General features: G+C 46.0%; 6 protein-coding genes and 1 non-coding gene across 7 annotated transcripts; 3 read left to right on the forward strand and 4 right to left on the reverse strand.

The window, feature by feature from the left end:
- Positions 1-602: 602 nt before the first annotated feature.
- Positions 603-977, reverse strand: BABINDRAFT_10409 (uncharacterized protein; the record flags this gene model as incomplete). Its single annotated transcript, XM_019126737.1, has 1 exon — positions 603-977. The coding sequence occupies one exon, from the start codon at positions 975-977 to the stop codon at positions 603-605; it is 375 nt and encodes a 124-aa protein (XP_018982362.1).
- A 917-nt stretch (positions 978-1,894) lies between these two features.
- On the forward strand, positions 1,895-3,391 carry BABINDRAFT_163766 (NADP-dependent isocitrate dehydrogenase). Its single transcript, XM_019130086.1, has one exon. It carries the CDS (start codon positions 2,042-2,044, stop codon positions 3,371-3,373), a length of 1,332 nt encoding a protein of 443 aa, XP_018982363.1. The 5' UTR covers positions 1,895-2,041; the 3' UTR covers positions 3,374-3,391.
- A 489-nt stretch (positions 3,392-3,880) lies between these two features.
- BABINDRAFT_t368 lies at positions 3,881-3,954 on the reverse strand. The gene has a single exon. It is a non-coding gene; the product is annotated as a tRNA-Val (tRNA).
- Positions 3,955-4,736: 782 nt separating this feature from the next.
- On the forward strand, positions 4,737-6,552 carry BABINDRAFT_163767 (uncharacterized protein). The gene has a single exon (XM_019130087.1). It carries the CDS (start codon positions 5,102-5,104, stop codon positions 6,533-6,535), a length of 1,434 nt encoding a protein of 477 aa, XP_018982364.1. The 5' UTR covers positions 4,737-5,101; the 3' UTR covers positions 6,536-6,552.
- Positions 6,553-7,182: 630 nt separating this feature from the next.
- Positions 7,183-8,215, reverse strand: BABINDRAFT_163769 (frequenin). Its single transcript, XM_019130088.1, has one exon. It carries the CDS (start codon positions 8,044-8,046, stop codon positions 7,474-7,476), a length of 573 nt encoding a protein of 190 aa, XP_018982365.1. The 5' UTR covers positions 8,047-8,215; the 3' UTR covers positions 7,183-7,473.
- Positions 8,216-8,982: 767 nt separating this feature from the next.
- Positions 8,983-11,126, reverse strand: BABINDRAFT_163770 (uncharacterized protein). Its single transcript, XM_019130089.1, has one exon. It carries the CDS (start codon positions 10,931-10,933, stop codon positions 9,062-9,064), a length of 1,872 nt encoding a protein of 623 aa, XP_018982366.1. The 5' UTR covers positions 10,934-11,126; the 3' UTR covers positions 8,983-9,061.
- Positions 11,127-11,814: 688 nt separating this feature from the next.
- On the forward strand, positions 11,815-13,621 carry ALG6 (dolichyl-P-Glc:Man(9)GlcNAc(2)-PP-dolichol alpha-1,3-glucosyltransferase). The gene has a single exon (XM_019130090.1). The coding sequence runs from the start codon at positions 11,874-11,876 to the stop codon at positions 13,446-13,448; it is 1,575 nt and encodes a 524-aa protein (XP_018982367.1). The 5' UTR covers positions 11,815-11,873; the 3' UTR covers positions 13,449-13,621.
- The last annotated feature ends 51 nt before the right edge of the window (positions 13,622-13,672 follow it).

Consider the following 13,672-nt stretch of genomic DNA (forward strand, 5'->3'; position numbering starts at 1 on the left):
GGTTCGACGTTAGATTCAGTTTCCGAGAATATCTCGTCTTATGATTCTGATGCAACGTCAGGTTTGTTATCCTTTACTGTTTCTGCGTCAGTTTTGTCCACTGATCCAGTTTCATCCTCTAACATTGTTTCTGATTTGCCCTCAGTTTCTGTTTTACCTTCTGGTATTGTTTCTGATTCATCCTCTGATACTTCTCCAGGGCCAGTTCTATCCTCCGAGTCTGAGTCTGCATCAGTGTCTAATTCTGAGAATGAATCATCCTCCGATTTTGTTTCTACATCGGTGTCTGCCCCTGAAAAGGTCTCATCTTCAGATTCGGGCTCAGAATCAGCATCTATCGTTGATAATGTTTCGTTATCCATCACTGGCTCATCATTAGTGTCTTTCTCAGATTCTGGTTTATCCTCCGATACTTCTCTTGGGTCAGGGGTTTCCTCTGGTTCAGTATCAACATCTATCTCTGAGAATATTTTATCCTCGGGTATTGTTTCAGTACAAACATCTGCTTCTGATTTATCCACCGATGCTGATTCTGTATCAGCTTCATCCTCCGATTCAGGTTCAACACCAACTTCTGCCTCCAATCCTGTTTCGTCCTCTTATTATGGTTCAATATCAGCATCTGTCTCAGACAATGTTTCTTCCTCCGTAATGGTTTCAGCATTAGCTTCGTCTTCTGATATCGTTTCTACACCAACGTTTTCCTCCAAGAATGTCTTGTCTTCTAATTCTGATTCAAAGTCGGCTTCGTCCTCTGATCTTAGTTCAACACCAGCGTCTGCATCTGATAATGTTTCGTCTTCACATACTTTTTCTGTGTTGACATCTGCCTCCGATTCTGCCTCGTCTTCCAATCCTGTTTCTGTACCAATATCCGCCACCGATTTTGTTTCATCTACCGATTCTGTTCCTGAGTCAGTTTCATCTATCAGATCGATTTCTGCCTCAAATTTTGAATCCAGCGTGTCTAGTTTCATCAGCAACGATACTCACTATTCATCGTCTTCACATTCTGCTACTAGCTTTGAATCACCGACGTTTTCGACCTTTTCTGACTTATCGACGACACCAACCGCTGTTCCTAGCTCCATCACTTCCTCCAACCCTGAAAGTACTGCTTTATCTCAAATTTCTAGTGCACCGGAATCATCCATCCTGCTTCGGACGAGGTATGTAACCGTCACCGAGTGGGTCAACCTGTGCCCTTAGACTGCAGCGGGAGAGCTTCCAGGTAACTTTCTTCTTTACCACACTCTTTTTCATGCCAACCGTAGCATGGTCCTCGGAAGTTTTAGTATTATATTTCTCCCTTGTAGTCTCTCAAATACTTGGCTTTTTTCCGGATTTATCTTTTTATTATTGGGTTCCTCTTTGTTTTCTTGGACCATAGCCCACCACGGGTTATATATGTATAATATTTTTTAGTATTTTAACTCTAGATGTAAACAGATCCTGTTACACTTGTGAATCAGGTACACGCAAAAATGAACTTCTAGGCTTGCTTTCTTGATATGCAGTACGATATTGGGAAGTGACGTAAATTCGCGATCTTATATTTCACTCTAATCTTAATCATTATTCTAATGACCTTTCACACGGCCTCGGTGGAACCGTTGAGAAGCATCTGTATTTTGTAATACCACCCTTTTTCTTCTGTTATTCCTTAATAATACTTATTACACCATCACATGAGACATACCGCTGGGAGTGCCCCTTTAAATGAGTCATATGTCAACGTTTCGGACCACGGCCAGCCTAACACTTTCCTCCTCCGGCACGCTACGCAACTGCTTGATGAGTAAGCCGGTACCGGCGCCGTAGATAAAACTATCCGGGAGGGGCTACAGTCCCCCGCTGGCACGCCGAGGGGTGCACACCGCGCTTAGTTATCGGAGCTCCTCGCACTCGGAACTTTCCACGCGCGATGATTCACTCTGGGTATGGGGCAACTTGCGGAAGACATTCGCCGCTGACTTTTAGTGTATATATATCTTGTTTCTTTCTCTTTCTTCAAAAGTATAGTATCCGTCATATATACACAATGTCTACCGCTGCTATGTTCCGTCGCCAGGCCTCTACCATGAGAGCCCATACCTTGGCCAGAATGGCCGTTTCCCAGAGATCCTTCTCTTATACTCAACTTTCCTTGGCCAAGATCAAGGTCAAGAACCCAATTGTGGAGTTGGACGGTGACGAGATGACCAGAATTATCTGGCAAATCATCAAGGACAAGTTGATAAACCCGTACTTGGAGGTTGACTTGAAGTACTACGACTTGGGGATCGAGTCGCGTGACCAGACCAACGACAAAATCACTGTGGATGCCGCGGAGGCCATTAAGAAATACGGTGTCGGTGTCAAGTGTGCCACTATCACACCAGACGAGCAGCGAGTCGAAGAATTTGGCTTGAAGCAGATGTGGAAGTCGCCTAACGGAACTATCAGAAACATCTTGAACGGAACCGTCTTTAGAGAGCCGATTGTGATTCCCAGAATCCCAAGATTAATTCCAGGCTGGGAAAAGCCAATTATTATTGGAAGACACGCCTTTGGTGACCAGTATAGATCCACTGACTTAGTGGTCGAGGGCCCAGGGAAGTTGGAGATGATCTACACCCCTACCAACGGCGGTGCTTCAACCACCTTGAACGTGTACGACTTCCAGGGCCCAGGTGTGGCTTTGGCGATGTACAACACCGATGAATCCATCTACGGCTTTGCTCACTCCTCATTTAAGTTGGCTTTGTCCAAGAACTTGAATTTGTTCTTGTCTACCAAGAACACTATCTTGAAGAAGTACGACGGCAGATTCAAGGACATCTTCCAGGAATTATATGACTCCACCTACAAGAGTCAGTTCGAGGCTGCGGGCATCTGGTACGAGCACCGTTTGATCGACGATATGGTTGCGCAGATGATTAAGTCCAAGGGTGGCTACATCATGGCCTTGAAGAACTACGACGGTGATGTGCAGTCTGATATTGTTGCGCAAGGCTTCGGGTCCTTGGGGTTGATGACTTCTGTGTTGATGACTCCAGATGGCAAGTCTTTTGAGTCTGAGGCCGCCCACGGCACGGTCACCAGACACTTCAGACAACACCAACAGGGCAAAGAGACTTCTACCAACTCCATTGCGTCCATCTTTGCCTGGACCAGGGGTATTGCCCAGAGAGGGACCTTGGACAATACTCCGGAGGTTGTCAAATTTGCTGAGCTCTTGGAAAAGGCCACCTTGGACACCGTCCAGGAAGACGGAATCATGACTAAGGACTTGGCTTTGGCTTCTGGTAAGACCGATAGATCCTCCTACGTCACTACTACCGAGTTTTTGGACGCCGTTGCCGACAGATTGAAGGCCCAGGTTAAGGTTTGAGCAATATTGCTTGTACATGTCTATAGAAAATAAATCTATTATGTAACTAGAACTTGTCATAGCTGGGGTAGCAGCATGTGAAATTGCCAGGAGAATGGTGAATCACAGTTTTTAAAGTAGACTAATCTTAGTAAGCTGGCCCGACCAGAGCGCTAGTATAGTGTCAATAGGAGGAAGCCACCGCATTTAATGCTAGCCGCTAGCATGTAGGTTTTAGAATGCCATGCCTTCTACGATTTTCGAAGTTTATAAGACTATAAAATATCCTGGGCTATTAAAGATCAGGCAGTCGTGACTGAAAACAATAACAGGTATAGTCGTAAAAGTATGATACTTATACCCAATAATACTATAATAGTTTGGTATTAATCTCAGAGGGTCTAAGGTCATCATTTTCGAAGATATCTTATACAAAAGAGAGTAACCAAGCTAATGAGGTTAACCCTGACATAAGAGATACAAGAAGCTGTCAGCTTTTTTTCACGCCACTCCAAGTGGAAAAAAGAATGATTTCGCCCAGGATCGAACTGGGGACGTACTGCGTGTTAAGCAGGTGCCATAACCAACTAGACCACGAAACCATCCGTGAAAATCTCCAAGTTCTATCAAAACTCCAACCAGAACTCCTATATGTAAATCCAACGAAAGAAGAACCTTGAGGAATATGGAAAGATATAAAAGATAAGAGATTTATGTGTTATATAATCGACACCATTGAAGTCGATACTTGTTGACAGAGTAAGGTTGTGTTACAGTAGGTTGGATAATCATGCGATGACAGGCACGAGATGACAAACGCATGATAACCAGGTAACAAAAATATGACAAATACAAGATGACAATTCAATATACTATTACAATATGACAGCTACAGAATGTCGTTCCCGAAAATTGGGCGGCCTATCCATGATCTGTAATCCCTGCCGAAATCCAAATGTTCGACAGACGTAGAAACCGCAATAAGGACAGCAAAAACGTGCTGACAAATATCAAATTGTTAGCGATTTTGAGATTCATTCATTGGCTCCTAGCAAGCCATAAAACTTCCACACCACTGTTGAATAACTCTGGAATGTTTTTTTTTAGCTTGCAATAAATATTCGAATATTATAGGACCGAGGCGTAAACTTCCAGAGAATGGATTATTATGAGAGTATCTGACGTGTAGTTTTCTCGTTTTAGTATCCAAGTCGCATGCGCGCTTGAATTTGGTGTAGATGTTGGCTAAACTTCTACAGACTTCCTAGGCTTATCACACAAATATTGCGCCATGCTTATATAGCCTTTTTAATAACTAGTATTGCTTCCGCTTATACCCCCAACAGAGTTCTCCGCGCATGCCGTCCCCTCTTCGGTTGCGGTGAAAAATTTTGCCGCGCGCATGGATCAGTCAGAATGAGATATTTTCCAGCGCTCGCGGATCGGAGGCGATGGGCATGATATCTGGACCGTGCAAAATGCCCCTCGATTTTGCAATTTTTTTTCTCACAGCAATCACATCACAACGCGTGCCACCCAAGCCTTTTGACGTGTATCAAGGTTACCTCCCGCCAAGAAATAACACCCTATTCACATTTCTCCGACAGCCGCGATAATTGGGTAAAGCTGCACTCCTTTAGCCGAGACTTGTTCCATTGGTGAACTTTCCAACCTCGTTACTTTGACCATCACTGATTGAACCTTACCGAGTTATTTCACTGATTCCTTGAATATACACCCATACACACGATGCCAAACAAAGAGAACGACGTGGTTCCCATAGCCCCAACGACTCCAGTGACAGCAGTACCAACGGTAGCAAAACAAGCTACCGCCGCGGCACCTGCGGCCCCAAAACAAGCTGCTAGCGAAGCTACTCCAAAATCTGCTGCAACTGCGGCGACTCCTTTCCCTACCCTTCACGTAAGCTCCAACCGCGAAACAACCCCCCCACCGTGCATCAAGGCCAGCGAGGATGGCCCGTTGAAATACACTAACTCAGTTTCCTTCACTGAACCCTCTGCGATCGAGCGCTCGCACCGTGGTTCCATCTCTGCACGACCTTCAACCACCAATGTGTCAGGGGATGCGCCAGTGTCGGCTCTTGCTGCGCTCTCAGCGAATCCACGCGCGGCGCTCTCGACAAATCCGCGCGTAGCGCCTTCGCGCACGCCTTCAGTGCCTTCGCGCCAGGCGTCCATCACTTCACGCCAGAGCTCCATTACAGGCGACTTTTTGCAGTTTGCTGCCCCTTCCAGCCGCTACGCTAATTATGACATTGCGCCTACGTTCCCGTTGCCGCAGTCGCCTAGCAGTGTGGCTTCCCCTGTCTCAGACGAAGAGCGTCTCTTGCCGGAGCTTGCGCGTGCGCCGCTGATCGTGCGCCGCAAAGCCGTGAAGCAGGTCATCCTGGTGCCGACGGGCCCCCCTATTCCGTTCACACAGTACTTGCAGCGCCACGATGACGAAAAGATTCACATTTTACTCGGGGTATCAGGCTCGGTTGCCACCATCAAGGTGCCGCTTATTATCGACAAGCTCTACGAGATCTACGGACCGGACAAGATGAGCGTGCAAGTAGTAGCGACCAACGCCGCGTCCCACTTCCTCAACGGGTTGAAGATTCAGGCCGAGGTCAAGGTGTGGCGTGACAAAGATGAATGGTGCACGCCCGAGAGCCGCAGTCGCAGCGTGGGCGATCCGATTTTACATGTTGAGTTGCGTAAGTGGGCAGATATTTTGTTAGTGGCGCCGCTCTCTGCAAACACGTTGGCGAAAATGGCCAACGGGCTTAGCGACAATCTCTTGACGTCGATCATCCGCGGTTGGAATCCGATGACACCGATAATTGTCGCGCCCGCCATGAACACGTTCATGTACACGCATCCAATGACCAAGCGCCACGTGACCCAGTTGGTCGCCGACTGCCCCTGGATCGAGGTGCTCAAGCCGGTTGAGAAAGTGTTGGTCTGCGGTGACATAGGAATGGGTGGTATGCGCGAGTGGAGTGAATGCGTCGAGATTGTGCGCAAGCGGCTCATCAGCATCCGCAATGCTAAGCTAGGCATCGAAGGTGACGAGGATGAGGAGGATGAGGAGGATGAGGATGAGGATGAGGAGGATGATGAGGAGGATGAGGAGGACGATGATGAGGAAGTCCATGATCCGGATGCCCAAGCGTAATGTACCTCGAATGGATGTCGTAAGGATGTGAGAAGTGGACTGTAGGGTAGGGGCGTGCTTAAGAGTAAGGGTAGATCCCAAGGCTTTCTCAGCAGCGATATCACAGTAGACAGCTACTTGGCGTGATGTTTTTGGTTTGATAGAGGGGGTCCTCAGGAAGCATACTTTGGAGTGATAATGCTACGATGCCCACGAGGAATGTGAAATAACCTAGGTTGTTTCCCGAAAACAGATCTCCAGCTGGTAGCTCAAATATCTAGCCAAGCGATGTTCACCGAGTTCGGGGCTAAAGTTTGTTGAAGATGCCAGGTTTAACCTTTTGCTTCTCTTTGTAGTGTCTTTGCGTTTCCTTGTTGTTACAGGAAGTAGCGGCCAAGTGCAGAGATTCATCCCACTCTACGGCAAAACGTATAAAGCCTTTGTCTGGTTCTCTTAGCGCCAGAGAGGCTTTAACGTAGAAAAATCATCGGATCACCAATATCACGTCCAGGCTAAATTTTACTGGAAGATTTCTAAAGGTTGGTGCAAACTAAATAAACATATTAGAGGCAGGAGATAAGCTCTGAGTGTGTGCATATGCATGTTTTTAGGATCCACGTACTTGCACGTGGATCAATCTGCTGATGCAGCGAATAAACAGGGATAGGATCAAATTATAGACATCTTGGTGCCTGAAAAATGGCCAAGTGTCATACTGAAAGGTAAGTAAATCTTTATCTGAAGGGGTTTGTAGTTCCACGGACAACCAGATTATACGTAGAGTTCAACCCCCCTCCACATTGTGCAAGTAGCTTAAAGACTCAGATTCCCATTATCCCTCTTGTTTCACCAAGGAAGAATCTAAACCAAACATCACACAGCTATCACTTAGTCTCATCATAACTACAAAAATGCCATACGTCAATGATTACGCCAAAACAATACATCTAAAATAAACGTTAAACCAACCCATCGTACAACTTCAAGGCGTGCAAGATGCTTGGGTCCAACTTGGAGCCCTCCTTGAACTCTTCCAACGTGATCTCGCCGTCTTTATCCTTGTCCATCAAGGTAAAGATCTTTTGCACGCGTTTTTCCGGGGTGCTTTCGTCGTCGTCCAACTGTACCATCGGGTCGCTCATTTTGTAGATGGCCTTGACAATGGCCAACATTTCGTCGAAGCTGATCTTACCATCCTCGTTCAAGTCATACATCTTGAACGCCCACACCAATTTCTCCTCTAATGAGCCTCTGGAGGTGGTGGAGATGGCCACGATGAACTCCTTGAAGTCGATATAGCCGGAGTGGTCGGTATCGAAGTTGTTGAATACATAGTTGCTGAAATCGTTTGGTTCCCCGAATGGGAAGAACTGCTTGTAGATTTTGGTGAACTCCTCTTTGGAAAGCTGTCCTGACGGACAGTCTCTTAAGAAACCTTTGTACCAGGTCTGCAACTCGCGGCGGTCAAAGTACGTCGACTTCTTCAAGGCACTGATATCGTCTTTGGATAATTTGGAAGCGGCTTTACCCATTATTAAAAGTAAGATAGTGTGAAGGTTTGATAGCAGGAAATAGTACGGTTAGTGAGGTACCAGGTGATTACTTGCTGGAGAAATGCAACTGAAATATAGACCCTTTAATGCGCTTCAGATCGCAACTCCTGTCACGCTACTTCCGCGTTCCGTGCCGTACCGTTTGCTGGCCGATTATTAAGTAAGCAGCTTGCTACAGGAAAGTAGGACCTGCATCGAGGAAAGAGGCGCAGCCAGAGTGAGGAATATCCAGTTTGCAGGACACTGAGCCCATACAATACTCTCCAGTTGGACTGAAGTTATACAATAATTGCTAGCTGCATTTAGCTGGTATCTGGTCAACTACACCCCGAAGTCGCACCATAAATTGAAACGGAACTTGGTAGGTTTAAGCTATGGATTAAAAAGAATTTACAGTAAACGGGTATTATCACTAACTCGGGTTTTTGCTGGGATACGGAAGACATGGACGCGATTAGTGTATAAGGATTATAACGATAATATTGCCCGGGACTCTTACCAGAATCATTCTTGGAGAGTAATCTATCGGACACTGATGTATGTTTTTTTAATGTATCTTATCTAGTGGCGATTTTTAGCTGAGTATATGCCTGGTTACGTACACGTGGATGGTATTTCAAGTTTCAGCTTCTGACATGACTAGTGGCTGTGTGGAAACTGGGACTGGCACCGAAATGTTTATGTAATTTCTTACACGCACATCATTAGGATTATTCAAAGCTGATTCAACCGTTAAATAGACACGAAATAACCATGTAATCGGTGTACAAGTTTAGATTTCTTATATCATAGTTTTAAACCACTCCGTCATGCCGTTTCCATGTCTCAGCGTGTCATAATAACACCCCGACCACCCTCCAGTTTCCCATAAACGGCAAAAGAAACTTTCACTAGGTCTACAAGTTATGACATTAATCGGAGTCAAATCGGGTGTACTTATAAACATTAAGCTAGTATTGTAGTATCCTCAATCACGCTATATAAAAGGATGGAATCAAAAGTTGTCTCCAACTCTCACCTGCTCATTGAACCAAGCATCTATACCTTCACGGGGACGAATCCCTCCTTTTTCCACCTCAAATAAGCTCCCGCCAAGCCTCACATATCTCAATTTACTATCAGCGTGGGCTCTACTTGCCTTCAAATACTTCAACACAAGTGGCTCCACCTTTAACCAGCTATCTAAGATCCCCGAATGCACCACCTGAAACGCCATGTGAGGGGCCCCATCCGATCCTGAGCCCTGTAGATCAAGAAATTGTAGATTTGGTAGTACCGACAACGTACGCTCCACATCCGCTGGGAGTCTTTTCTCAGAATCCACGCGAAGAGAGACCAAGTTTTGCAAGCGTGGAAGAAACGTCTCTAGGAGCCCCTCAGGAAACTGCTTCCCCAAGTCTCCAAACAGATTTTCTTCCTTGGCACTAATGGAAAGCTTAGTGAGGGAACCTTTAAAGAGGGATATTCTTTCCAAGTAGAGAGCGCATAGGTCTTGCCAAGAACTGTAAGAGCTCAATTTAGACTGGTTCCACCTAACAGTTATGTCGAGTTCTCGCAATTTTGGACTGGTTAACAAAGAAAGAAACTCTGGTACTGTGTCGGCCATACACTCTCTGTAATCAAGATGAAGTACTTCTAAATTGAGAAGCAAAGGTGCCAACTGTACGATCAAACTCGGTGCTAATAACGCCTTCGTCCCGTGTCCGATGCGCCCGTGGGGGATAATTTGCACCTCACTGATGCGTATGAACTCTAATCGTGTAAGATTTCTTAGATTCACAATCAGATTCAATCTAGGGAAGTCACCGGGAACCAAGAAACAGTGAGAAAGCGAAAGGTGGTTTAACTCAGAGTAGCGGATATTTAACTTCTTGCCATTCACTTGAACGGAAGAAAGAGAATGGACCACGTCCAAATCAAGCGTGGTTACTGCTGGTGATGTAAGGATTAACAGGGAACTGGGTGGCTTCAAGATCTTATTTTCACGCGGCAACCGCGCCACTCCGAGAGACTTTAATCGTCTGTTGACATATATTTCACCCTCCATGGTTCCACTAACAAATATTTTAACAAGCTTTGCCAAGTACTGTGAATTGGAAATGGGAAAAAGAGCCAAGTTACGTAAGTTGAGGAAGTTGCACACGGGGTTTTGATGCTGTATACCGCTTTTGGCAGTGATATCCCACATGCTTAAATCCACGGCTATACTCTGCAAAGAGAGCTTATTTTCCACGTTCATTAAACTGGTAAACTTTATAATTTCTGGGGCTCCACTGGACACGTCTAACCAGACAAGCTCGTTGAGCGTTGGGAGTTGCGCGAAGAAGGATTGAAGCGAGCTCTTCACCACGTGGCGGATGGGAAACATAAGCGGGAAAGTGTTATCAGGTAAAGTTATGCACCTGAAACGCTTTATTAGAGACCTCAAGTAAGGTGCTTCAGAGACGTGTTTGAGAAACGCAATAAAATTGGAGAAAGTGCGAATGTATGTACTACCCAATGCGCTACGGTTAGGATGAGAAAATATCTGTGCATGTTTTTCGTGGTTAAATCGGGAATAGGATTTGTCAATGATAACAGATTGATACAAGTGAGCTATACCCACATTGTATAGAAGTTTGCAGGTATACATTATTGACAAACAATCATGTTGCAGGAGCTGATTGGCAATTTTAGCTAGCACTTCCACGGGAAAGTCATCTAAACGGCACTGTAATGGAAACCCCTTGAATTTGATAGGCAATAGGCATTTATCAGAGAATTTCTTGTAGTCGTAATTAATGGGGGGATTAGTGTTGCAACTGTGGATGGCAGCGGCATCGAAACTATAGATGGTTTGGGCCAGTGATTGAATGAGCTTGTGCATGACGAAAATTGATTAAGCCGGCAGTTGTAACGTAGGTATTCGGATATTTATACCTAGAAGCTATCCTCTAATCATTTATATGCTTCACAGAGACAAACATTTAAAAAGGGAACAAACTGTGGTTAATAAGTGAAGAAAACTATTTACTCGAAGCTCTTCGACTTAACACCGATATGACAGACCTGCATGCGGGTTTATCGCATGCATATGGATCAGGGACTGCCAAAAGTGAATGGCCACTAGCCGGTGTTAATATACCCGGACATATATGTGCAACTTGTCAGGTGATTTAACGGGACTATTATCGACTCTCTTCTCGCTCATATAGCTACTGGACTTTGGTGTTATTCAAATATTTCCATTTCCCAAGAATGGCGTTAAATTTTGTAAATGGCTTACTGAAAAGATAACGCTGGAATTTTAGAAAAGGAGAAATTAGCCGAGGTGTTTGAGTATAGCGCATTTTAGGTCGAATCACAACCATATTACTCAACATACTTGGATGCAATTCTGCCCAAAGAAGCTCTTAGTTGCATGGGGCGCACGTGAGATGCGTGGTCCAGGCAATGGACAGAGATGGGGGGCATCACGTAGCCAATGACATTAATGGGAAAAAAAATATTGTGGAGAATACCAATACGGATGTATTATACCGTCAAGCTTGGATTGAAACATATTATGTACATATTACTTCGGAAAGCAACCCTTGGCCCACGTTTAAGGGAGACCTTTGTCACCTTCCCTTATAACTGTCGCTGACGCTTCACATCTGCACTGTACTCCATCGCTCATAACCCACACGGCTTATATCAACACATATATTAATATTTGGACGGTTACATCTACTCTCCTCATAAAAGCCATCTCCCATACCATGTCACCAAAGAGGCTGCTCAAAGAAGTGTCATCCTTCTATGCGTCGCCGCTATATGACTTTCTTATGCCGTTCCGCCCGGCACCAAACCAATGGGCTGCGCGCTACATCATCATCGTGTTCACCGTCATCATCCGCTGCGGCGTGGGCCTCGGCTCGTACTCCGGAATGGGCTCGCCGCCAATCCACGGGGACTTTGAGGCACAGCGCCACTGGATGGAGATCACCACGCACTTGCCGATGAAAGAGTGGTACTTTTACGATTTACAGTATTGGGGCCTCGACTATCCGCCGCTCACTACGTACCATTCATGGGTCTTGGGTAAGGTCGGCAGCTTCATCAACCCCGCGTGGTTTACCCTCGTAGATTCGCGCATGTTTGAGTCTGAGAATCTCAAGTCCTACATGCGTTACACCGCCATTGCGAGCGAGGTCTTGGTTTACTACCCTGCAGTGTTCGGCTTTGCGCGCTGGATGGCAGGCAAGTACCATCGCCAGCCGGCAATCGATCAGACTATCGCTGTAGCTGCCATTCTCTTCCAGCCATCATTGATCTTGGTGGATCACGGACACTTCCAATACAATTCCGTAATGCTTGGTTTGACGCTTCTTGCCATCGTCCAGCTACTTCACGACAACTACGCGTTGGCGGCTATTGCGTTCACGTGCTCGCTCTTCTTCAAACAGATGGCCTTGTACTACGCGCCGTTTATCTTTGCTTACATGCTCAGTGTGTGCGTGTGGCCGCTTTCCCGCTTCAACCTCTTGCGTTTGCTCTCGGTCGGTATTAGCGTCCTTGTGACGTCATCCGTGATGCTCCTCCCGCTTGTTTATTCAGCTGGAAGAGGCAATACCATATTGATGTTGCAGCAAGTGATGCTCCGGGTGTTTCCCTTCAGCCGCGGCATCTTCGAGGACAAGGTGGGCAACTTCTGGTGCGCTACAAACACCTTTGTCAAGTACAAGAACCTCTTTGATACCCAGCAGTTGCAGTTCTACTCGTTCATCGCCACAATTGCGGCCATTGTCGGCCCATGTACCGTAATCTTTCTCTACCCAAGAAAGCATCTCTTGCCGTGGGGCTTCGCGGCTGTCAGTTGGGCGTTCTACTTGTTTAGCTTCCAAGTACACGAAAAGTCTGTGTTGATCCCCTTGATGCCTACGACGCTTCTCTTCTGTGACAACGATGCGCAGGTACTTGCCATGGTTGCCTGGATCAATAACATCGGCCTTTTCAGCATGTGGCCGTTGCTCAAGAAGGATGGTTTGAGCTTACAGTATACTGTAGTAGGACTTTTGTTCAACTGGTTGATCGGCAGCTTGGACTGGATCTCCCTCTTTCTTCCGAAGTTCATCATCCCCGGCCTGACGCTCCTTGTGGTCGATCACAGCTTAAAGCGTGACCCGTTACCGAAGGGCTGGTTCTGGAGACCTGTCACTGTCCTATCTACTTCTGCCGCCGTTGCTATTCATCTTTGTGATGCCTACGTCACTCCACCAGCAAGTTTACCGGATATCTGGGTCGTTGCTAATGTCACATTGTGCTTTGGAAGTTTTGCCTTGTTCTTTTTGTGGACGTGTTACAAAATGATTGCTCTTCGGAACGCGGAGACGGGTCATTTGATTCTGAAGGTGAACTAGATACTAGTTAGTGAGCAAGTTTATGAAGCAGTCGGGGGTAGAATTAGAAATGAGCGAACAGGATTGCTTAAACCGAGTACTCATGGCTTGGGAAATCCGTAGTTTACGAAAGACCTAATGTGCCCTCTTGTATAAAATTTGTTATTTCGACATAAATATTAAAGCATAGAGACTTAACAGGTTCAACTCAAGCTTGCTGGCATAGCAAGCGTTATAACGGCCCT

The sequence above is a fragment of the Babjeviella inositovora genome (assembly GCF_001661335.1).
Source record: "Babjeviella inositovora NRRL Y-12698 unplaced genomic scaffold BABINscaffold_18, whole genome shotgun sequence".
Classification (NCBI taxonomy): Eukaryota; Fungi; Ascomycota; class Pichiomycetes; order Serinales; genus Babjeviella; species Babjeviella inositovora.

What these genes read in the sequence shown, in the direction of transcription:
- BABINDRAFT_163766 (XM_019130086.1), top strand. Translation starts at nt 2,042, where the DNA reads ATGTCTACCGCTGCTATGTTCCGTCGCCAGGCCTCTACCATGAGAGCC.
- BABINDRAFT_163767 (XM_019130087.1), top strand. Translation starts at nt 5,102, where the DNA reads ATGCCAAACAAAGAGAACGACGTGGTTCCCATAGCCCCAACGACTCCA.
- BABINDRAFT_163769 (XM_019130088.1), bottom strand. Translation starts at nt 8,046, where the DNA reads ATGGGTAAAGCCGCTTCCAAATTATCCAAAGACGATATCAGTGCCTTG.
- BABINDRAFT_163770 (XM_019130089.1), bottom strand. Translation starts at nt 10,933, where the DNA reads ATGCACAAGCTCATTCAATCACTGGCCCAAACCATCTATAGTTTCGAT.
- ALG6 (XM_019130090.1), top strand. Translation starts at nt 11,874, where the DNA reads ATGCCGTTCCGCCCGGCACCAAACCAATGGGCTGCGCGCTACATCATC.